General features: G+C 36.7%; 2 protein-coding genes, 1 long non-coding RNA gene and 1 other non-coding gene across 4 annotated transcripts; 2 read left to right on the top strand and 2 right to left on the bottom strand.

Moving 5' to 3' along the window:
- Positions 1 to 8,727: 8,727 nt before the first annotated feature.
- On the top strand, positions 8,728 to 15,037 carry LOC130710354 (putative phospholipid-transporting ATPase 9). Its single transcript, XM_057559575.1, has 11 exons — positions 8,728 to 9,651; positions 10,127 to 11,463; positions 11,573 to 11,683; positions 12,069 to 12,345; positions 12,493 to 12,581; positions 12,667 to 12,775; positions 12,855 to 13,064; positions 13,259 to 13,384; positions 13,510 to 13,608; positions 13,737 to 13,928; positions 14,052 to 15,037. Exons 1-11 carry the CDS (start codon positions 9,259 to 9,261, stop codon positions 14,721 to 14,723), a joined length of 3,615 nt encoding a protein of 1,204 aa, XP_057415558.1. The 5' UTR covers positions 8,728 to 9,258; the 3' UTR covers positions 14,724 to 15,037.
- A 2,214-nt stretch (positions 15,038 to 17,251) lies between these two features.
- LOC130715688 (uncharacterized) lies at positions 17,252 to 18,484 on the top strand. Its single transcript, XR_009011739.1, has 3 exons — positions 17,252 to 17,492; positions 17,594 to 17,686; positions 17,768 to 18,484. It is a non-coding gene; the product is annotated as an uncharacterized LOC130715688 (long non-coding RNA).
- Positions 18,485 to 18,618: 134 nt separating this feature from the next.
- Positions 18,619 to 19,527, bottom strand: LOC130715687 (probable calcium-binding protein CML15). Its single transcript, XM_057565806.1, has one exon. The coding sequence runs from the start codon at positions 19,506 to 19,508 to the stop codon at positions 18,768 to 18,770; it is 741 nt and encodes a 246-aa protein (XP_057421789.1). The 5' UTR covers positions 19,509 to 19,527; the 3' UTR covers positions 18,619 to 18,767.
- A 3,875-nt stretch (positions 19,528 to 23,402) lies between these two features.
- LOC130716313 (small nucleolar RNA R71) lies at positions 23,403 to 23,509 on the bottom strand. Its single transcript, XR_009011932.1, has one exon. It is a non-coding gene; the product is annotated as a small nucleolar RNA R71 (small nucleolar RNA).

Raw genomic sequence — 23,509 nt, 5'->3', positions numbered from 1 at the left:
ATTGGAAGGGTTTTTTTTATTTATATAAATTCAAATAATGGTGTTGTCTTTAGAATTACTTAAAACGTTAATTTAGGAACAATATTAGTTTATTAAAAATTTAGAACCGATGTGATCTTCCTGAGTTCGAACGAGATGATTCTCCGAATAAGTATGGTGATGGTGGTGTATAGCTGAGAGCACAATGATACAAAGAGTGTCCACGGTGGGTGGACAGTACTAGTAAAAGGTACTCTAGCGCTTAAATCAGCTCAATAATCTTGATTAAAGTCAAGAAAAACAATAAAAGATTCAATCAGTTGTTTAAATCTCTTAAAATGCAATCAAATTTATTTATGATCATGTTATCAACGGTTATCCTTTCAAAAAATTCTTATCGCTTGTGAACCTATCAATTAACTGACATTGAAGTCTTAAGCCTAAGCAAATTAGCTTAACCAAGTTTCCAAATAACTTAATTTTATGGTTAGTCAGTTGATTAGAAGAATACAAGTCGTGCTCAATTATCTTGATTGATGCTTGTATTTAGTCGTTTGCTGGCCAACTTTACGAACATTGATTGTGTTGTCATTTAGGCCGATTGGACTATATGGTTATATGAGCCGATCAAAACAAAATGTTTATTAACTGACAATTTCTCTCATACCCATATAAAAGTTAATGAATTCTATATCTTTTATGTTGATTTGGCATGTTTTTTGTGTGATAAACTGTTGTAATATCAATTTAGATATTTGTATTCTAAAAAAACTAGTAAATGGTTATTATATCGGAACTACACCATTTTTTTTTACATCAGAAAGATAAATTGTACTTTTATTAACTAATCAAATTAATTTTGGATGCAACAAATTTTCACGTAATATTATTACCTCTCCTTTGGGTGATCGAACCAATTGATTTTGTTATTTGTCTATTGAAATTCATCATAATAATTTTCTTAAGGTGAAAAAACAGTTAGATTGATTAATCATCACTATTCGGTTTACGCTACAATGTCATGTGATAGTCATAAATTAAGTTTTTAAATAGATTATTTATTCCCAAATGGTGGCGTGCGTGACTAGGTTATCTTTCATCCCTTCATCATTTAAAAATACATCAACAATTATTGATTGTTATTGGTTGATCAAGTCTAAAATGATTTATCTAAAGTGATTCAAGCGTATTGTAATATGAAATGTTATTATCTCTATATAATGCTTATAACATTGTAACATGTAGTTAACCCAATCAATAAGATTGAGCTACAAGTAGTTGCAAATGTAGACACATTTTGGCGAACTGCGTGAACAAACTTCATGTATTTTTCTATTGTTTACTATTGTGTGTTTCTTTATTCCTCTTACACTGGTTGTTGTGCTAACAATAAGAATGTATAATTATGTATCTGGATTACATTGTACATTTCGTCTTTATAATAAAGGCGAGCATAGGTGGTTCTAGGTTGGGTCAACATCGATCGCTTGCATTCCTAGTTAGGTATACGACGAGAATTGATGGGAGTTGTCGAATCATCTAAGATGGTCGTCCCTGGCTCCATGGATGGTTGATCTTCTCTCCATACTCTTGTCTGGTCAGACCCTAGAGTGTTTGGCATGGAGTTCCTTAAGCCAAACATATATGACTCAATTGATAAGGTCCCTCTCGGATCTCAACTCCGTGAGTGTAAGCCTGGCCCAATGCTATAACAAATAACATGACTAAAATTTAAGCAAAAGCGTCCCTAGCTAGTTCATTCATTTGCAATTAAATTTGAATCATGAACTCATCCCTTCATCACTTAAAATTAGAAAAAAATTATTGGTTACTATTAGTTGATCAAGTCTAAAATGATTTGTCTAGACTATGAGTAATTTTCATAGGATGGCAAAATGAATCAAATCATTCCACCCGACCCGCAAAAAAGAGCCAATTGCCAGATCTTGCATTTGAGAAGTGAAGACAAATGCACATGGTCTTGTTTTACGGTGAATTGGCATGCCAAAAAATTAACATATGAGTTATAAGTAATTAATTACACTCAATGAGTCAAATTAGCAGGTTAATCACCTGAAATAGCTTTAAAATAATAAAAAATAATATCAATATATGTAAAAATATTAAACTTAAGAAAAAAATCAATATGACTGGCTAACCCACCCAACATTAACTATTTTCTTGGAGGGTTAGGCAGGGCTATGTGGCTATGTCAAAATGGGTTAGCAAGCTCGAATACCTGCTCATCCCATTTTAACAGGTTGATGGATTGATCATATGAGTCCAACGCACTTTATTATCCCAATTTTTTTTGGAGTTAGATATAACTATTATTAATAGTATAATATATATATATATATATATATTATGCAATTTTATTTGACATTTTCTTTTAAAATTACTTTTACCTAGCACGCCCCCTGTATATAAATATATTTATCTCAATAAATAAATAGATTAGCAACAATTATTGCAGAGCTGAAATGGGAGTCACAGCTGACATCAGCCAACCCAGTATTTGATATTTCTATATATTATCATCATCCAATCAAATAGTTTCCAGATTTTTTATTGAATAAGTCTTACATAATGCCATGCCATCGTATTCAAAACTACGTACACCGCGCGTGGTCCCTGCTCTCTCTTTCTATCTTGTGTTCTTTTCCTTTTTCCTAAATATATCCCAAACTTCGCATGGACCACGTGTAATGTGTCCATTTCAATTTTATTTTTTTCTCCAATTTACAAGCTAATAGCCAAAACCACACCAACACTAGGGTTGACAATGACCCCGTGGGTGCGGGTTTAACCATTCTCACACCCAAATCTCAAACTTAACACCCAAACCCAAATCCAAACCCAAATTTAATATGGGTGCAAAAGTTAAATCCAAGCCCCTGGGTTTCGGGTTACCCGAACCCAAACCCAAACCCAAAATCTAATGTGAGCACTGAACCGACAAAAAATAAAAAATATTAACCCGGAAACAACATGTACATAAGAGAACAACATGAACATAAGCTGATTAAACCTCATTATCATTCCAATACAAAGAAAAAAATATAGTTCATGAACATAAGCCTACTTAGTAACTTAAAAAAAAACTCTACTTAGTAGCTTTAATAGTATATATATAAGGGTTGGTAATTACATGCATAAGACTTCGAGTTTGAGTTTGGGTTTGGGTTTGGGTGCGGGTTTAATCAATCCCACACCCAAACCCAAACATGTTTTAAAATTTGGGTGAAACCCAAACCCGAACCTAAAGAAATCGGGTTTCGCCCACAATTTTGGGTCGGGTTCGGGTTGGGCCCCGTGGATTTGAGTTTTTCTGCCATCTCTAACCAACACACTGCAAAAAAAATGAACAGCTAGCAATAAAATTTGCATATGGTGTGTGGAGGAGCATCAAACTCGACCACTTGGCCCATCAATAGTATTTTTAGGCAAATTGCACGGAAAGTTTATATTCATTTCACTAATTTTTTCTCTATTTTATAAAATGCATTATAATGATATGAATCTTATGGAACATAGGTACAAAAATAATAAATTTAGGAGAACTTGTTGCTATGTTCCAAATAAAATAAATATAGTTAATGTCTAGTTAAATAATGGACGTCTTGTGATAAAAAATGAAAGAAATGTTTGTATGATAATAATGACTTGAAAGGAGATCAGTGTAATTTACCCTATTACTTTAATTAGAACCTCAAATGTGGGATGTATTGCCTTTAATTTAGCTTGTTAGAGGATTTTTTAAATGACATTTATGTAGAAAGAGCTATGGACTGCTTTTTTATATTTTAAGATCAATTTAATTATATTTAAAATCTGTGAATTCTGAAATGAAAATTTCGGGGTATGAGCTTTATGTCGCTTGCCTTGCATTGAAAGAAGCCACCCAGGATTCCATTCATTAAAGACGATCTTTATTTTTTAGTGTCATAAGATAAAAGTCCATCTTTATTAAAAGAAATTTGAAAGAAATATCCACCAAATATTAATGGCATGTTGAATAGAATAGTAATAAGAGCATGTGATTTGACCCTTTTCCCACGCATACTTAGCCTTCGTCATATCTTAAGACTTTCTATATCTTTGGATGTACACCTTCCTTTTACTCTTTCAGCAATCTGCGGCTTACCAACTAACTGCATTCATTTCTTTTATTATTTTTTCAGCAGCACCAGCAGCACCAGCAGCCGCCGTGAAATCATTTGAATTTTAAAACTTGATCCCTCCAAATAGAAAAAAAAAACGTTTGGTCCATAGCTTAAATAATAAATATAATTGTTTGGTTAAATAATGGAGCGATAGATTATTTTCACGTTAACCGGTATGAGAATACTTTTGGTTAGCATCAAATTTTCTGTCACCATTCTATAGTTCGATCTACAATGTAATACACATTTCAAAATAACTATATAAAAATAGATAAAACATATAAAATGTAATTAAAAAACAATACTTATTTGTTTTCTTATTTTATCATTTAGAATGTATTTTTACATTTCCTCATTCATTCTTCTCATAAAAACATTATATGAAAAAACATTAATTAATACTTAATTGGTATTCTGAGTGGATAATTATTATGAAAAAAAATCCTCCAAGTAGAAAGTTATTTTTTTTTTACATCGAAAAACATTTAAATTTCCCTTCTAAGAATTGATCCTTAGATCTTTCCCTCCCCAACTTATATGTCCACGACTCCAACTCTTGAACTATCATTTTTTTTTGGTACATCGGAAAATCTACTATCATTTGAGAATGTAAAAAGTTATTTTAAAACTTTTTTTTTGAAATGTATTTTAAAACTAAAAGGAGTATAATATATTTTTGATTAATGATGGCATACAATTTTAAACACTGTATTCTTTTAGAAGCGATTTTGATGTTGTCCACCATATAGTCAAATATCCTAAATTTAATCTATTTTTTTTTTTGTTACAAGGAGGGGAGCTAAGCCCCAAGCACAAAGCTAAGCAGAGGCAACGAAAGGCCTAGCAACAGGACCACGATCTCTCTCCAAGAGGGAGTGGCACTCTCCAAACGGGCAATCGAAATAATGAATTCCATACTGGAAGGTGAGACCAACCTTTGCTAGGTAATCAACTAACCGTTTAGCTTCACGTGGAGTTTACTGGAAAACCACCGCGCCATGAGCAGACTTCATCTGGAGAATATCAGATGCCACACGAGCATATTGGTGTCCCTGGATGGACTGAGAGTTGAGCAGCTGCACCACCTGTTCCGAATCAGATTCAATAATCACTTGAGCCAAGTCTAACCCCATAACAAGCTCCAGCGCCGTGGCCACAGCCACGAGCTCCGTAAGGGAAGCGTTTGCTACAGACAAGGTTCCGAGGTTTCGACAGAAGCATTTAATCCACTGACCTGCTGCATCTCTAATAACACCACCACAACTGGAGTTTAACGCTGTGTTAACCGCTCCATCACAATTAACTTTAACCTAGCCAACATCAGGGCTAGTCCAAGCAGAATCCACCCGGGTAGAAGGGGAATAGTCAAAGACGCCACGATACTGGCCTTGGATATCCAACAGCGCCACGCTCTGAGGAGAAGAGGATCGCTGATCCAAACCCAGGGATTTCAGCAGGGACCAGATACGGGCGGAGCTATGAGGCGAATGGTTGAAGACCCAATCGTTACGCATGCGCCAGATCGCCGAGAGCGCAGAAGAAAAAAAGCGAGGCCAATCGATACCTCCAGTTCCGGAGAACTTCCCTGTAATATTGTCAATCACCCACTCATCCCATCCTGCAGTGAAGAAAGTTGAAGGGATCCCACCCATCCAAGCACTTTACCAGAAAGAAGAAACAACGCTGCAGTCTCGAAACAAATGAAGGTAATCCTCTGCGTAAGAGAGACAGAGCGGGCAAACATCACTCTCCCCCATATGCTTGCGGACCCTAACCACATTAGTAAGGATGCCATGGTTACATAATTTCCACATGAAAACTCTAACCCGTTGGGGGTCCTTTTATGCCCCAAATCTTCTTCCAGAATTGTTCTGTAGGACGGTGGGTCTGGGAACTAGAGATCAATTCGTACGCGGTCTTGGTTGAAAAAGTGCCAGAAGGTGTACCAGACCAAAAAGTCTCATCTTTGCCAGCGGTATTACTAATGGAGTGGAAGGAGGTGATTTCCTGCACAAAATTAAAGGGTAACAGGTTAGCAAAAAGCTCGGTACCCTCTTCGTAGAAAGAAGCCAAGGGGAGCTCTAGGGAATCTTGGGGAATGGGATTTACAGCCACGTTGAGGAGAATGTGGCCTGACAAAACCCAAGAATCTTGCCAAAACCGAACTGTACAACCATCCCCCGCTTGCCAACGACACCCTGACATCAGGCTATCCCAGGTGGAGCGAATGCCACGCCAAACCAAAGACTCCCTATTGCATTTCCGGACTCTTGGTAGGGTATCCGTGCCACATCCATACTTGCCACGGAGGGCTCGCACCCAAAGAGAATTGGGTTGATGGATCAACCCCCATCCTAGCTTCATAATCAAAGCTGCGTTAAAATCAGAAGTTCGGCGAAAGTCTAGCCCCCCTTGCTTCTTGGGGTTGCAAATTACATCCCAACTGACTTGGCTAACCCGCCTAGAGCCATTTTCTGAACCCCAAACAAATTTTCTTTGAAGCTGATCTAATTTGTCACAGACCCCTCTAGGAATTAACATCGTTTGCATGCAATAAGCTGGTAAGGCAGCAACCACAGATTGAGCCAAAGTAACTCTCCCCGCAAGACTGAGAGTAGAAGCCTTCCAAGAGGATAGGCGTTTCTGGGCCTTATCTAGGAGGTTTGCGGAGTTCCTTTCTTTTCTCCTTCGAGATCTTGATCACTGGACAAAGAGGGTTGCCGGTAATCTCTGGTGGCACACTGTCTTCTTCCTCGCTAGCCTCTGACTCATAAGAGAAGCCTTCCATTGGGATATCATCATCCTCAGACTCCTCGCCACCATTAACACCAAGACAGACGTCCTTGTAGGAAACCACCCTACGAGTTGGCATCATGATTGTCTCCGTCTCCGGGAGCATGATATTCACAGCCCCAGGCCCCGGGGTACCGCCGCCCTTGTCCTGAACACCCTCCGGCCGAGCACCGGAGTCCTCCATAGCACACAGCCTTCGCAGAGAGAATTCTAGAGAACTTTTATTTTTCAAACACACTGAATTATAGATCATAGATTTTGAGTTTTTCTAAATTTAATCTTTAAATATCTGTGTAAATATCTGTGCATGTATATATCGATTCAGGCATATCCGTGATTAAATTCACTCTCATTGATTGAAAATTCTCATCGTGCATGGTGTGCTAGTGGCTTCGTGCCATATAGCAATGCTGTTATAATAAATTTAGCATTCTTATAAAATATATCTTCTATTAAAATAAATACATAATTAAAATGAAATAAAAAGAAGAGATTTTTTTTATACATCCGAAAAAGAGAAAAAGTCTTAAATGTTCTATTGGAATATTCAAAAACTAAAATTAATTTAATTTGAAATAATTAAGTTAGTCAACTTAATTCAAAAAATAACTCTCTAGAACTTAAAAAATTCACATAAGCAATTCTTACTTTTCTTGAGCGGTATATTCGTAATGAATAGAAGATCTTTTTTTTTTTATAGGCAAATGTTAGTTGTTAGTAAATTAGTTATACTCAGGGTTTAAACTCTGAACCCTTCACCCTTCATCCCACAAACTCTTATGTCTCTAACTCTTACAATTTAAACTATCATTCGAGAACAATAGAAGAGCTCTTATAAAAATAATAATAGCATAAATATAATAATATCAATTCGAAAATTATGGGGATTAACTACATAGATAGCAAACATAAAAAAATTTAAAATCAAATTAATTTTGTCAAATAAAGTTTTTTTTTACATTAATTTTGTCAAATAAAGTTACACCCAAATAAAGAATTAAAGAAAAATAAAGGGTTGTCTAATGTTAGTGTAAAACTTGTTTACTCAAATTCAAAAAAAAAATTGTTTAGACAAACATTCAATTAATTTTCGACAAATTAAATATAATTTCTTTAAATTATAATTAAAAAATAATAATTGTTCATCATATGTGACAGAGTAAGATTAGACTCTTACGTTCAAAAAAGATTGGACTCTTCAAATGAAATATAGAAATTTGTTTCATGTTTTTCCTTTCTAGATCCAGACTTTCTAGAAGACTTGACCCTCACGTGTTTTTACAGTTGGCAGCTCCAGCTTAGGCTTCATTGTTTAGTAACAGATTAATTTTACTGCATGTTTGCCAACAATTATCATTTTCTTAAAATGTTATTATTTTCTAATTTCTTAACAAAATTTCCAATTAAGTTTTAGATCTAGAAGAACTAGTCTTATCATAATAAAAATCATTAAAATTTAGCATGATTGCTAGTACAGTGTGTTGGAGAACAAGTCTAAGTCTTACTATAATTAAAAATTTATAATATGAATAATTTATTAACTTTATTGAAAATTTTCTACAATTAATTTTTATCAGAATCAATTATGTGAAGAAGCTTCGCGTGTATTCGATGAAAAAGGTAAAAAAAGTTGCCTGCATAAATCTTAAAAAACATGAATTGGCAACAATTATGAGTGCTACATATATGTCATGAGGAAATGAAATTGTCTCTCTTACATTTTTTTTCCTCATGATTTTGTCTTGTTTTCAGACTTGTTGTTCTTCCTTCCAGAAGACAAGAAAAATGGAATCAAATAGTTAAACAATAATATTAGTTTGGTTGAATGAGAGGTGGCTTGGAAAGTGAAGGGAAATAGAGAAAGAGAGAAAAGATCCACCATGTGCTTGTTGAAAAGTCCATTCTTGTGAGCCAAGACGAGTCAAACTGGGATGGCAGACTCAGTTTTCAGCTTCTTACTCAATCAACAATTCAAAACAATTCTTAGGAGGTTGCCCTCTTGCTTCTTCTTCTTCTTCTTCTGAGTCCCATTTAAAAGTTATACCTTTCACCTCTCAACAAGAGAAGTTAACCATTTTTTTCAGTTTTTCATCATCATCATCATTCTTGTATAGAAAAACCAGAACTTGATCTGGTTGGTCATCTGTGTTTGTTCTTTACTTCCATTTCATTCATTCTTTCATTCTTTGGTTGTTGTTCAATATCATCATCTCTTTCTCTCTGAGATTTGGTTTTGGTTTGAGTCTGAGTTTTCAAAGTTGGATCTTGTTCATCATTGGAGCTGAGTTGAGACTTGAAAGAGCTTGAATCTTTGTGAGATATGGCTGGGGGAAGGAGAAGGAAGCATCACTTTAGTAGAATCCATGCATTCTCATGTGGGAAAGCTTCAATGAAAGATGAGCATTCACTCATTGGAGGACCTGGTTTCTCAAGGAAAGTGTATTGCAATGACCCTGATCGTGCTTATTCAAGTCTTCAGTATTATGGTGACAATTATGTGAGTACTACTAAGTATACGTTGGCCACGTTTCTTCCCAAGTCCTTGTTTGAGCAGTTCAGGAGGGTTGCAAACTTTTACTTCCTTGTCTGTGCTATTTTGTCTTTCCTCCCTGTCTCTCCTTACTCTGCCTTCAGCAATGTTTTCCCTCTTGTGGTTGTGGTTGCTGCTACAATGATTAAGGAGTTTATTGAGGATTTCCAGAGGAAAAAACAGGTAATGTTCTGTAATCATTATATCAGCTTCTGGTACTAAGTTCTGGTTGATTTGATATGCTGTTCTCTGAACTTATGCAAATTGGTTATCTGTTTTAAAAAGTGATGAAAGATAAACACGTTGGCTTGAAATTTTAGTATGCTCATTGTATTGTCACTTTCACTAGATTAGAACGTTGGATATTTATTGCTTCATAGATGTATTATTGAATATAGCTTTATTAATTGGTTGGTAACTGTCTGATGAAGGTTAAGGAAACAGAGAATCAAAGTGGTTTCTGCACTAAATGCATGCCTTTAGTTATGTTAGGAGTGTGAACATTTCTGTGATACATCGTTTTCTTCCTAGGGTGTACAGAAAATAATTTGACAAATAGGTATTGATGTTGCATTTGTGTTAAGTTCCTTGCATGGTTACTTTTTCTGCTACTCTTGAATATTCCTTGGTCAATGATTTTGTTTTATAATTTCATCAGGATATAGAAATGAATAACAGAAAAGTTAAATTACATCAAGGAGGTGGTGTTTTTGACTATTCTAAATGGAGGGATTTGAAAGCTGGAGACATAGTGAAGGTGGAAAAAGATGAGTTCTTCCCAGCTGATCTCATCTTGCTTTCATCAAACTATGATGATGCAATTTGCTATGTTGAGACAATGAATCTTGATGGAGAAACGAATCTTAAACTGAAACAAGCACTGGAAGGAACTTCGAAGTTGCAAGAAGACTCAAGTTTTCAACATTTCAAGGCTGTCATCACATGTGAAGATCCTAATGCAAATCTGTACACATTTATAGGCAGTTTGGAGCTCGAGGATCAACAGTTTCCCCTTGCACCTCAGCAGCTACTTCTTAGGGACTCTAAGCTGAGAAACACAGATTTCGTTTATGGTGTGGTGATATTTACTGGTCATGATACAAAGGTTATGCAGAATTCAACAGATCCTCCGTCCAAGAGAAGCAAAATTGAGAAACGAATGGACAAGGTTATCTACTGCTTGTTCTTCGTCCTATTTTTGGTTTCTCTCATCGGGTCCATATTCTTTGGGATATGGACAAAGAAGGACCTTAAAAATGGAAGAATGAAGAGATGGTACCTTAGGCCAGATGATTCCACAGTTTACTATGATCCAACTCAAGCAGAAGCCGCAGCAATTTTGCATTTCTTGACAGCACTTATGTTGTATGGCTACTTCATTCCAATTTCCTTGTACGTCTCCATTGAAATTGTGAAAGTTCTCCAAAGCATTTTCATCAACCAGGATGTGCACATGTATTATGCGGAAACTGACAAGCCAGCACATGCTCGGACATCAAATTTGAATGAAGAACTTGGACAAGTTGATACCATACTTTCAGATAAAACAGGAACTTTGACTTGCAATTCTATGGAATTTATCAAGTGTTCTATTGCTGGGACTGCTTATGGAAGAGGAGTAACAGAAGTTGAGAGAGCTTTCTCTAAGAGGAGAGGACCTTATGGTCATCAGTTGAATAATGACAACAATATTGTTGAATCAAAGTCATCTATTAAAGGGTTTAACTTTATGGATGAAAGGATCATGAATGGAAATTGGGTAAAGGAGTCCAATGCTAAGGCAATCCAGAACTTCCTACGGTTGTTGGCTGTATGCCATACTGCAATACCTGACATTGATGAAGAAACTGGCAAGGTTTCATATGAAGCTGAATCACCTGATGAGGCATCTTTCGTGATTGCAGCCAGAGAACTTGGTTTTGAATTCTATGAAAGGACCCATACAGCTATTTCACTGCGTGAATTAGACCCCAAGTCTGGCAATAAAACTGAAAGGTGAGGTTATTGTTCTTGTAGAGAAAGGCATAATTTTCTAATGTCTTATTGTATCTGCAAATGTAACTTGAGTTGTGTGCTAAAAACTAACATAATGTAACTTTTGCAGGTCTTACAAACTTCTAAATATATTGGAGTTTAGTAGTGCAAGAAAGAGGATGTCTGTCATTGTAAGAGATGAGGATGGGAAACTACTACTACTCAGCAAAGGCGCTGACAGGTAAACTTGTGCTTTATTTTTAAGTCTGATTCATTGAGGATTTAATGTGGAGTGGTGTGAACTAATAGAATAATGAAAAAGCTTCCTTGCTTACTACATCCTTGCCCACATCCTGGCCACATTTGATTTGGGCAATACTAGTTTCTTTTGTGAAGTAAAGAACCAGTGTTTTTCACATTGTCTCTTGAGATGCCTTTCCAATCATAACTGAGGATTGGTAGTGCATCTCAATTTCTGGTTCTGTTCTACAAAGCCCCTTAAACCTGTAATCTCACGTGAATTGAATATGGTGCTTGCCTATCCCAAATACACTGTGACTTGCATTCTATTCGTTTTGAAAAGTTCAACACATTAACTTGCTTTTCTTTCTGGTTTTCACATTCAGTGTCATGTTTGATCTACTTGCAAAGAATGGAAGGGAGTTTGAAGAGAAGACTAAGCAGCATATTAGTGAGTATGCTGATTCTGGTTTGAGGACCTTGATACTCGCATATCGTGAACTTCATGAGGATGAGTACAATCAATTTAATAAAGAGTTAACAGAGGCCAAGAACTTAGTGAGTGCAGATCAGGAGCAGATTGTAGAGAATATATTACAACATATGGAGAAGGATTTAATTCTTCTTGGTGCTACTGCAGTTGAAGACAAACTACAAGACGGGGTACGTTATACTTTTTTCTTTCTGAAAGTAAAAAAAAAAGGGTGTGATTCAGTGTTCATAGGACTTTTTCACTTTTTTCAAGCAAGTATGAACTTGTGATTATAGTTATATACATTGTTTTCTTATGAATCAGTTTGTGTTTTGCAGGTTCCTGAATGTATTGACAAACTAGCGCAGGCTGGGATTAAGCTATGGGTTTTGACTGGTGATAAAATGGAGACAGCAATTAATATTGGGTAAGTTTCAAGATTGTCTATAAATTTTGAAATCTTATGTGAAAATCATAAGATGTCACTGATTTGGTGATTTCTGTGACTGCAGATTCGCTTGTAGTTTACTCAGACAAGGAATGAGGCAAATTATAATTAGCTCAGATACTCCTGAACACAAATCACTGGAGAAAATGGAGGACAAGTCTGCTGCTGAAGCGGTAAGCCTTAACTTCGACCCTTAATTTCTGCCTTGCTTCCCATTAACATGATTTTGATGGAAATTTGCCAATTCTTCAGGCAATTAAGGCAAGTGTAGTTCAACAATTAAGGGAGGCAAAGACATTAATTTCTACCTCAGATGAAAACCCTGAGGCGTTAGCTCTGATCATTGATGGGAAGTCTCTTACTTATGCACTTGAAGATGATGTGAAGGACTTGTTTCTTGAACTTGCAATTGGCTGTGCATCTGTTATATGCTGTCGTTCATCTCCCAAGCAAAAAGCACTTGTAAGTTTTCCTTGATACAGTGTAATCCATATATGTATTAACCCTTTATATATGAATTATGAAAAATCATTGATGGCCGATTTGACAAAGAGACATTTGCTGCAAAATAATGTACTAATAATGGTAAATCAGTGCCCTCCTTTGATGATTTCCACAGCTCAGTCTCTAAAGGAACTTCTATTATAATAATGCAGGTTACAAGACTGGTGAAGAGCAGAACTGGTAGTACAACTCTAGCTATTGGAGATGGGGCAAATGATGTTGGAATGCTCCAAGAAGCAGACATTGGGATTGGTATCAGTGGTGTTGAAGGAATGCAGGTAAATCAGAAATATCCTGCACACAGTTTTCTTTTCTTTTTTCTTACCTTTATGTAAACCATAATCCTGATTTTGCATTATTAGATTTTTGTGTCCTGAATTCTTTGTTTCATTATAACTTTCAGGCTGTTATGTCAAGTGATATTGCAATTGCCCAATTTCGGTTTCTGGAGCGCTTACTTCTCGTGCATGGACATTGGTGTTACAGAAGAATCTCATCAATGGTAAATATCTTGTCTTTTCTTCATTTTTTTAATAATATTATTTATAGTTTACTTATTGCAAAGGTTTATTTGAACTAAGATTAGTAAAACTTTCTAGTTTTTGACAAACTTAACTTCTTGTTTGGCAGATCTGCTACTTCTTTTACAAGAATATCACCTTTGGCTTCACTCTCTTCTTCTTTGAGATGTATGCCTCATTCTCAGGGCAATCTGCATACAATGACTGGTTCATGTCACTATATAATGTATTCTTCACCTCACTTCCAGTAATTGCTTTGGGAGTGTTTGACCAGGATGTCTCTTCTAAATTATGTTTCAAGGTAGATCTTCAAACTCAGTAGCTTTGTGATGACAATCAGTTTGCAATTTAGTTTCCTCATAGGCATAGACTACATGGTTTTATTTCTTTATCTCATGAAATATTTCATGCGTTTATTTTTCAGTTTCCATTATTATATCAAGAAGGAGTGCAAAACATCCTCTTTAGCTGGAAACGAATCTTTGGTTGGGCAATCAACGGGGTCTCAAGTTCTGCCATCATATTCTTCTTTTGCATTCGCGCTTTCAAGCACCAAGCATTCCGCGAAGGTGGTGAAGTTGTTGGACTGGAAATTCTTGGTGCCACCTTGTACACTTGTGTTGTGTGGGTGGTGAATTGCCAAATGGCCTTATCTATCAGTTACTTCACTTATATACAACATTTTGTCATCTGGGGAAGCATTCTGTTATGGTATGTGTTCCTCATGGCATATGGAGCCATAGACCCCACCCTCTCCACCACTGCCTATAAGGTCTTCACTGAAGCTCTTGCACCATCTCCATCTTATTGGGTTGTCACTTTGCTTGTTGTTGTTGCTGCCCTCCTTCCATATTTCGCTTATTCTTCCATCCAAATGCGGTTCTTCCCCATGTATCATCAAATGATTCAGTGGATAAGAAAGGATGGCCAGACAAGTGATCCGGAATATTGTGATATGGTGCGACAGAGATCAATACGACACACAACAGTTGGATTCACAGCGCGTTTGGAAGCATCTAGACGTTTTGAAGCATCCAAACGTCATGAACCATACATAGCACCTTTTCAAATTCATGGGAGGTCTGCGAGTCAATAACCTGATATTTTTTCATTTTCTTTTTTTCTTTTCACTTTGTTGGATGTCTTATTCATTGGTAAAAACATAGGTGTACATTAAATTTCTTTCATAGGTTACAACCTTCTTTCATTTGTACATATTTGAGGGAAAGGGGTATCTTCCTGATGACATTAGTTATTTAAGGAAGTTTCTGTACCTTAGATTTTGTTCAGAAGTTTATAATAAAATTTGGCTGCTTAAAGATCAGAGATAAGGTTTAGGTCAACATTGTATCATCATCATTGTATAAGATTTATTGTAGGATAGAAGAATAATATGTTTACTTTGACTCATTCTTTCATGCTACAAGTCTAGTGGCATTCAAGCTTTTATCTGTTAGCCTTGCTATCATTGACTAAGAACAAAAATCTTGTAAGTTGTTCAGGCATAAAAAGATCTTCTGGCTTTATAATGGGCAAATCTGAGGTAAGAACTTTGGACTTGGTTAACTGTGTCATATTAAGGACATGGCATGATAAGAATAATAATAAACAGTAGATTTACTCCAAGCTGATGTGGTGCAGCAGCACATTCTACTTATGATACATAAGCCTCCATGCTGCTAGAATGGGACTGCATGAAAAATCGTAATCAGTAATGACACTTAAACATCTAAACATTACCGACACCTCACATAACACTCAATTTTTCTTTGTATCACTTTCTTCTAATCACATCAATCATACATCACAACCATATTACTTCTCTCTCTTCTCTTCATTTCTCAATTACGGTGTCTACACTGGGCAAATGTTCACGAATCATTACTCAATCCTGATTGAGATTTAAAAAAGGCTTAATCCAGTTTTTGGTCCCTATCCTTTGTCATAAATATGACTTTAGTCCCTCGCCGGAGCAAAGGTGGGGATTGGTCCCCAGTTTTTTGCAAAATAGTTGGCTTTGGTCCTTCCGGCCGGTTGGGTCAACGCCGGAGCTCCGCCGGCTGATGTGGCCCTTGCCACGTCAATTAATGAGCCTCGTTGGATTTTTTTTTTCCGTTTTCATTTAAAAAAAATTAAGAAATTCAGATTAATCACCATCATTCAATCTTCATCTTCATCTTCCTCAACTTCATCTTTTCTTTCTTTCAGGAACCCAGAACAACATTAATTCTCAATCCCTAATTAACAAAATCTAATCCCTATTAACAATTCCCTAATTACTAAATCTGAACCTGACAAAATCCCTGAGAACTCTTAGCATCCCGTTTTCCTGAAGCATCCGATTATAGAACTTTTGCAGACCATTGAAATCATTCCACATCTTTGCGCTCTTAAAACCAGCTAAAATAGGCTGATAAGTCTCTCCATCAAGATAAAACCCTTATGTCTTCATCATCCTCATAGTAACCCAAAATTGCTTCATCGTCTCCTTATTCACCAAGATCCTAGCAATTAGACTATACATAGTAGAACTTGGCCTGAACCATTTTTGTTTTCATCATTCTCATCTTGTTCATATGTATTTTCTCACAACAAACTGACAAAGAAATGAAAAAATCCAGAAAACCTCCGTTTCTAGATCCAGGACACGCCAAAATACAGATCCAGGACCAAGAAATGCAAAAAAACCCAAAATCAACAACCCAGAAAACTCACCACCACCCCCAAAATGCAGATCTGAGGAAGAAGCCACCACCTCTCAATCACCAACAATCCCCATAGAACCCCAAAACCCTATCCCAGATCTGGTCTACAGTGGCATATAGAACCTCCATCGCTCCACCACGAGACCACCCAGGAGGAGAGAAAGGGATCGACTGTGTGGGGGTTGGAAGGTTGAGGGTGGTGAGTGATGACGGCGGTTCGGTTGGTGTGGTGGTGGCAGAGAAAAGATCGAAGGGGTGGGGGGGGGGGGGGTTGGGTTTGGAGAGACCCAAGCTGTAATCTGATTTGCCATATCCCATATGAGTATTTTTTTTCCCCGATTCAACAAGCTAGACAAACTCCTTGGATTCTCTATCTTCCTTTCCAGATTAAGTTAAATTCCTCCTTTCCAGATTTTTTGGTTTTTATTTTTAAGAATTTTAAATAATTTCATTTTTTAAATTAATTATATTTTTAAAAAAAATCCACCAAAGCTAATTAAATGATGTGGCAATGCCACGTGAGCTTCCCGGAGCTCCGGCGTTGACCCAACCTGCCGGAAGGACCAAAGCCAACTATTTTGCAAAAAACTGAGGACCAATCCCCACCTTTGCTCCGGCGAGGGACTAAAGTCATATTTATGACAAAGGATAGGGACCAAAAACTGGATTAAGCCTTTAAAAAATAGCAGTACAGCTCATGTCCATTGCTGTATATGCTAAGTGGGCTTTTTTAATGCATTGACTATATTATTTTGAACAATTATAATTGAACTACTTGGCTGGAATATGCAGGTTAATAATTGATGAAACACTCATCTCCATCACCTCAAATAGTTTTACTTACATAAAGTGGGTCCATTAGTTTTAAATTTCTTATGGGTTAACATCAACAATTGATCATTCAGATATGTGCATCAAGTTTTATATTGAAAAGAAAAATACAGGAACCAGATGATCTAAAACTGTAACTCAGCAAGATATACTTTCAATGGTTAATTTACTCTCCTGACAAATCAAAGAGGGAACCATAAAATCTTCTTAAAACCATATAAACAAAATTCAGATTCCAGAGAGGAAAAGAGGTGATACAAGTTGTTCCTCAGAATATTGTCCTCCATCAACCACAGGTCTATTAACAAAGGAAAAAGAGAGCTCTAAAGGTTAGCTAAAATAAAGAATATCTCTCATTAGTCTATTAGTGGTGATTTTTGGCTATGTTCTCAATGAGCTCAAAACTCTAATCTAGGTTCTTGTGCATTAGGGTTCAACCAGCAGCAACATTGAGTTGGACTTTGGAAGAGTAAGCCAGCCCATTATAGATAGCATGAACGATGAGCCACCACTCAAAACCATGGTGGGGGTACATCTGAAAGATTTCTTTACACCGATCTTATGAATCAAATAATGATTCACTGACTTTTTTTAATGGAATCAGGTGATTTGACTCCTTAATTTTGCCGTCTTGCTTGAACGAAAATATTTGTCTAGGGAAGCCTGCAGCAATTGATTCCAGCTGGTGATGGATCCGGCTGATAGTGAGCGAAGTCAAAGCTTGGTTTTGTCCTTCAATGAGGAGAGAAATTGGGAAAATTCTTGATTGGGATTTAACTGCTAACATAAGCAGTTCAGCTCATGTTCATTGCTGGATATGCTAACTGGCTTTCTTGATGCATTGACTATTATTTTGAACAATAAAATAATAAACTGCTTTGTTGGAATATGCTTGTAAATAATTTGACTTTCAGAAAGTTGGTACATTGGTTCTAAATTTCTTATCAGGAAGGGTTAACATCAACAAATGATCATCTAGATATGTGCCATCATGCTTCATATTGAAAAGAAAAAAATACAGGAACCAGATGATCTAAAATACTAAAACTGTAACTCAGTAAGATATGCTCTCAATTGTTTATATACTCTTCTGATATATCAAAGAGGTACTCATAAATAAACTCTTCTTAAAACCATAAAAACAAAATGAGTTTTGATACATTCCTACTAATTTTCTCTTCCTATCTGTTCTCATTTTCCTAAAACATCACTAATCATATCTCATATTTCTTTCTCTTCCATTCTTATCTCTCTACATGTTGGTGGAACTGAGTTGTAAACAAAAAACATCCAAACAAAATTCAGATTCAAGGGAGGAAAGGGGATGGCAGAAGTGATTCCTCAGAATATTATCCTGAACCAACCCCAGATCTATCAACAAAAAGGGAAAAAGAGAGCTCTTCAATTTAGCTGAAATAAAGAATATCAAGAGTACTACTACTAATGTACATAATGTAAGGCAAACCGGATATCCTTATTTCATTCCATTCCATGGTTCTAATTGAAACCACACCACAAAAATCATTACATCACAAGCTACACATCCAACAAGAAAAAAAAAATCAAGAATCTATAATTAGTTAGTGAAATAAACATGTTCAATTTCATTGCTGAAGCTCAGTTTTCCAATTGCTGAGGCCTAAGAAATCAGAGGCAGAGCGAGCCATGATGGTTTTAAACTCATTGAAGCTAATCACACCATCACCATCCGTGTCAGCCTCTCTGATCATCTCCGTGAGCTCTTTGTACGTGAGGGGCTGGCCCATTTTGGCCATTGCCCCCGCCAATTCTGCAGCTGAAATGAAGCCATTGCTGTCGCGATCGAAGCACTTAAACACATCAAGAAGCTGTTCTTGATTCAGCAATACCTCTGCATTATTCTTCAAGTCAGGCAAAATGGTCCTCACCAATTCATCAAACTCCACAGAACCATTGCCATTTGAGTCCATGTTGGATAACAGATCATGGAGTTGGTCCCCTGAGGGCTTGAGCCCCAGTGACCGGAGAAGCGCCGCGAGCTCTAACATGGTTAAACTGCCATCTGAGTCCATGTCGAATCGCGCGAAAATCTCCCTTAACTGGTTGAGTTGTTGAACTTGGAGCTTTGACATGTTCAATATCAATAGAGGGAGCAAAATAAGAATCACAATATTATGTCCCCCAAATGGAAAGTTGATGTTAGTCTCTAACTGCAAAAGAATGATATAGCAAATTGGCAATGCAGAGAAAAGAACTATAGATATGTTGAAGAGAATAGAAGGACTGATATAAATTTTCTTCTCTATTCTTTTGAAGGGAAGTGTGTGAATGGAAAACGCGTCGGTGGAAGTGTGGAACCTTTTCATTGACTTCTAGGAAACTCAGAGGAATTGTCGTGTCCAAGATTCTTAGCACTAATTTAATCATAGGTGCTTTGTATGATTGTATCTTTGATAATTTGGGATCATTTTTTACAATTTGAGAAGTGTGATGATTAATAAGTCAAATAAAAGAACATTATTCATTTGATCCATTGTGATTTCCGCCAAAGCTTTCATTGGTTAAAAGTATTTCGTCTTTTCTTCTTACTCGAATTATTCGCACTATATAGTTGTCGTCTTATATTAATACTCATTTTTAAACTATATTGTTTAATATTTATAAATATTTTCCTATTTTTGTCCTCGAATTATAACTCAAGTGGTAAGAGCTTCATTTACCTTTACGATGTAATTTTTTTCTATAGTTTATTTTTTAATCATATTAATTAACTTTGTAATTTTAGTTATCAAGTATTTTTTCACAAAGGAAGATCAAGTATTTTTAACTATATTGGGAAAGCACCCCTTGTGTTGAATACAATTTTTGCCTTATCAAAAAAAATCCAATGATAATATTATTATATTTTCGACTAACGTAAAATTATAATGATTAAATTAATATATAAATTTATCAAAGAACAAGTAGCCTTCACTTCAAAAAAGAAAAAGAAAAAAGAACAAGTAGCCTTTTCTACTTGTAATGACGTAAAATTTAAATTTTAAGACTTAAATGATGGTAATTAAAATATGTGAGTTCAAATGTAAAATATAATTGATAAGTGTCAATTTTACCTAATTTTAATGAGAAATATAGACACTTATCCTTGTAAATTCATGAGAAACCTTGACCAAATCTAACTTCTTTTGTTTAGAACTTATTGTTAGATGTACTTTAGGATAGAATGTGCTTAAACTTGATTATGATCTTGATTTGTGTTTAAGGAATGAAGATTCAATGAAGAAGGCACACTTTGGCAAGATAATAGGAATTTGAAGATGCCCAGGGCGCCCAGCGGTATGCAGAGGCCGCTCAGCGCCCAAGGCGGTGGCAATTACCTTCCTCTGAAGTAACTAGCCGCTCAACGGCAAAAAATGGGTGCTCAGCGGCCAGGCACGTGACAACACATTATAAAAGGCCCATTTCAGATCAAAACAGGATATAACTTGGTTTTTGGAGAGAGAATTCGACAGAGAACATAAAGGGAAGTAACTTAGAGCTTGGGTAAGCTTCCATCAAGCTGGAGCTACGTCGAAGTCGGTATGGATCGTCACTTCCATCCTATTTCTCTTGTAAGCTTGTCTAGCTTCCATGTCTATGGATAGCTAAGCTTTTCTTTGTTGGGATTTGGTATAGTACCTTGACTCTATTAGGCCTGTCCATCGGTCGGGTTTGGTCGGTTTCGGGCCCAAAAAGCCCAAACCGGCCTAACCCGCACACACAAAACTGGGCCCGCAACCGACCGTGGGAAGTTTCGGTTTGGGTCGGTTGCGGGTTGCTCGGGTACCCGGCGGGTCGGGCGGGTTCTGTCGGGTTGGTTTTAAATTCGTTTGTGTCCTTTACTCCCAAATCTATTCCATTTTTTATTTTATTCAAACATTTTTACCAAATCAAAACCAACCGAATTTTCTGGGCCAAAATATTAAAACCAGTCAGATATATTTCTTTGAAGTCACACAGTACATTGATTTTTTCAAATTTCTCATTTCTACATTGATTTTTCCAATTTTCAGTGTTTATTCAGAGTTCAAACTGTAGATCTACTCCTCAACTTCACAAAGTTTGAAACTTTTTGTGCTTCCAGTTCTAGATTTGCAAAAAGAACTAATCAGAAAGGAAACCATAAAAGTGAAATCAAGAGAGAGGGAGAAAGAAGTTACGAAGCCTGTCTTTCTGCATGCTCTCGAACTAGTTGAGTCCGGTGGCTGTTGAAGGGGAAGGAAACCGAAAAAGCTTTCATTCTTGCGATTTCAGATCAGATCCAGAGAAGATGAACAAAGTTTCCATTCTTTTCCTCATCTGAAAGAGATTCCTCGTTTCATCCTTGCGATTTCAAACCAGAATCGATGGTTGGCTTGTTCTGGAGCAAAATGAAAACGAACAAGCTCTGTCGGGTGAGAGAAGCATGGAGAATGAAGCGGCTAAGGTTTGAGATGTGTGAGGGAAGAAGGAGAAGAGAGAAGGACAGTTGCGGCGGCTAGGGTAAGATGTTGAGAAGAAGGAGGTTGTGGTGCTGCTAGGGTTAGAAGCTTCTGGAGAATGAAGAGGGGAGGGAGAAGAACGGCTGAAGAATGAAGATTGAATTAGGGTTAAGGAGTTAAGGAGTATTTATATTATGAAATTGGGTTTTTTTGTTTTTTTTTTTCTGAAGGGTGGCTTTGGGCTGGGCTTGTATTAGGTCTCTAGGTTTTTTTTTTTATTAGAGTGGGTTCGGTCGGTTCGGTCGGCTCAGAGGTCAAACCGAACTCGACCGAACCAAACCGACCTAACCCGGTTTTTTTCCGACCGCCAACCCGCCAACCGACCCGTCCGAACCGAGATGGCCTTTTTTGGTAACGGGCCGGTCGGTTTCGGACGGGCCCAAAATTTCTGGACAGGCCTAGACTCTATATATCTAACTTAGTTCTTATGCATATGAATCTATTTATCTCTTGATTTCAATGGTATAATCTGGTTCTTAAAGCTTGTTTTAACTTGATCAATTAGACTTGATTAGAGATTTGATGTGTGAGTGAAAACTACGTATTTGAATTGGATTTAGGTTATGTCATCTAAGAATCCTAATTGCTAGACATAGAGTTAGGTTTGTTAGTCGTTAAACACCCGAATTAATCACGCTTCGCTTTGTTAGTTATGCGAGACATCGATAATTAGGAGAGCGGACCAGAATAGAACGAGTTAATTAATGAGTTAGATAAGAACTGGTGTGAGGGAATCAAGAATAGAACGATTTATATGTGTTGAATTAAAGGATTCATAACGGTTAAGGTGCGAAACCCAATCCCAACAATTTTCTCAATCTGTTTAAACCCGTTGTTATTATCGCTTTACTTTATATCTACAACGTATTTCGAAACAATCGATCAAAAACTTTGGTGAAATCATTGCTTAAGTGGTTTTACTAAAGAACGACGTTGTATTTCCAATTCCCTGAGGACGATAAAAACCCTTTGCTATACTACGAATGAATCTTGAAGGATTCGAAAGTGGTTCAGTAAAAATCTTTCAACAAAATGGCGCTGTTGCCGGGGAATTGCGTCAATACAAAAGTATTGCATTAGTTTTCTTATCTTGAGCAATTGTGAATATAGTATATAGTTTTATTTTATCTTTTATTATCTTGTTGACTGACTTTCTTGGCTAGGTTGTATTTTCACTTTGTGTATGCGAGGTAAAACTCCAGCTGATCAACTATTGTTCAATCCCGAGATCGAAGCTACAGCTAGAAGGAACAATAGCAAGACAAAGAGGAGAAAACAATTAGCTAGGCAAAGAAAGGAACAAGAAGCATCATCTTCTTTAATCTCTTCAAGCAATCAAGAACAAAACATCATGGCAGCTGCTCCAGGTCGTGACAATGGAGATAATCATGCAGGTTTTGTGAACTTCTCACCGAGGAACATGACAAGACTCGGAAGACCTGCAGGGAATGAGAGGCCACGTGAGATGAAGTACGGATTGGTGCAACTGATGTATGCCAATCCATTTGCTGGTTTGGACCATGAGAATCCGCACACGCATTTGACAAAGTTCTATGAACTTTGTGGCACTGCTGGTCTTACACAAGCTGAGGAAGAAGCTGTGTTTCTGAGGCTTTTTCCCTTGACTCTACTTGGGCAAGCAAATGATTGGTTTTAGATCAACCACAAAGTAGCCTTACCGATTGGAATGAACTTGAACAGAAATTCTTGGTAAGGATTTTTTCTGATTCCAAATTTATGGATTGTAAAACTGCGATTTCTACTTTCTCTCAGCTTGCAGGTGAAAGCTTATGTGAAACTTGTGAGAGGTTTAAATCTTTGTTGTGGAAATGCCCGAACCATGAGTT

This window comes from Lotus japonicus, chromosome 4 (assembly GCF_012489685.1).
Source record: "Lotus japonicus ecotype B-129 chromosome 4, LjGifu_v1.2".
Taxonomy (NCBI): Eukaryota; Viridiplantae; Streptophyta; class Magnoliopsida; order Fabales; family Fabaceae; genus Lotus; species Lotus japonicus.
Note: the sequence above shows the minus strand (reverse complement) of the source record. Positions and strands in the feature narration are given on the sequence as shown.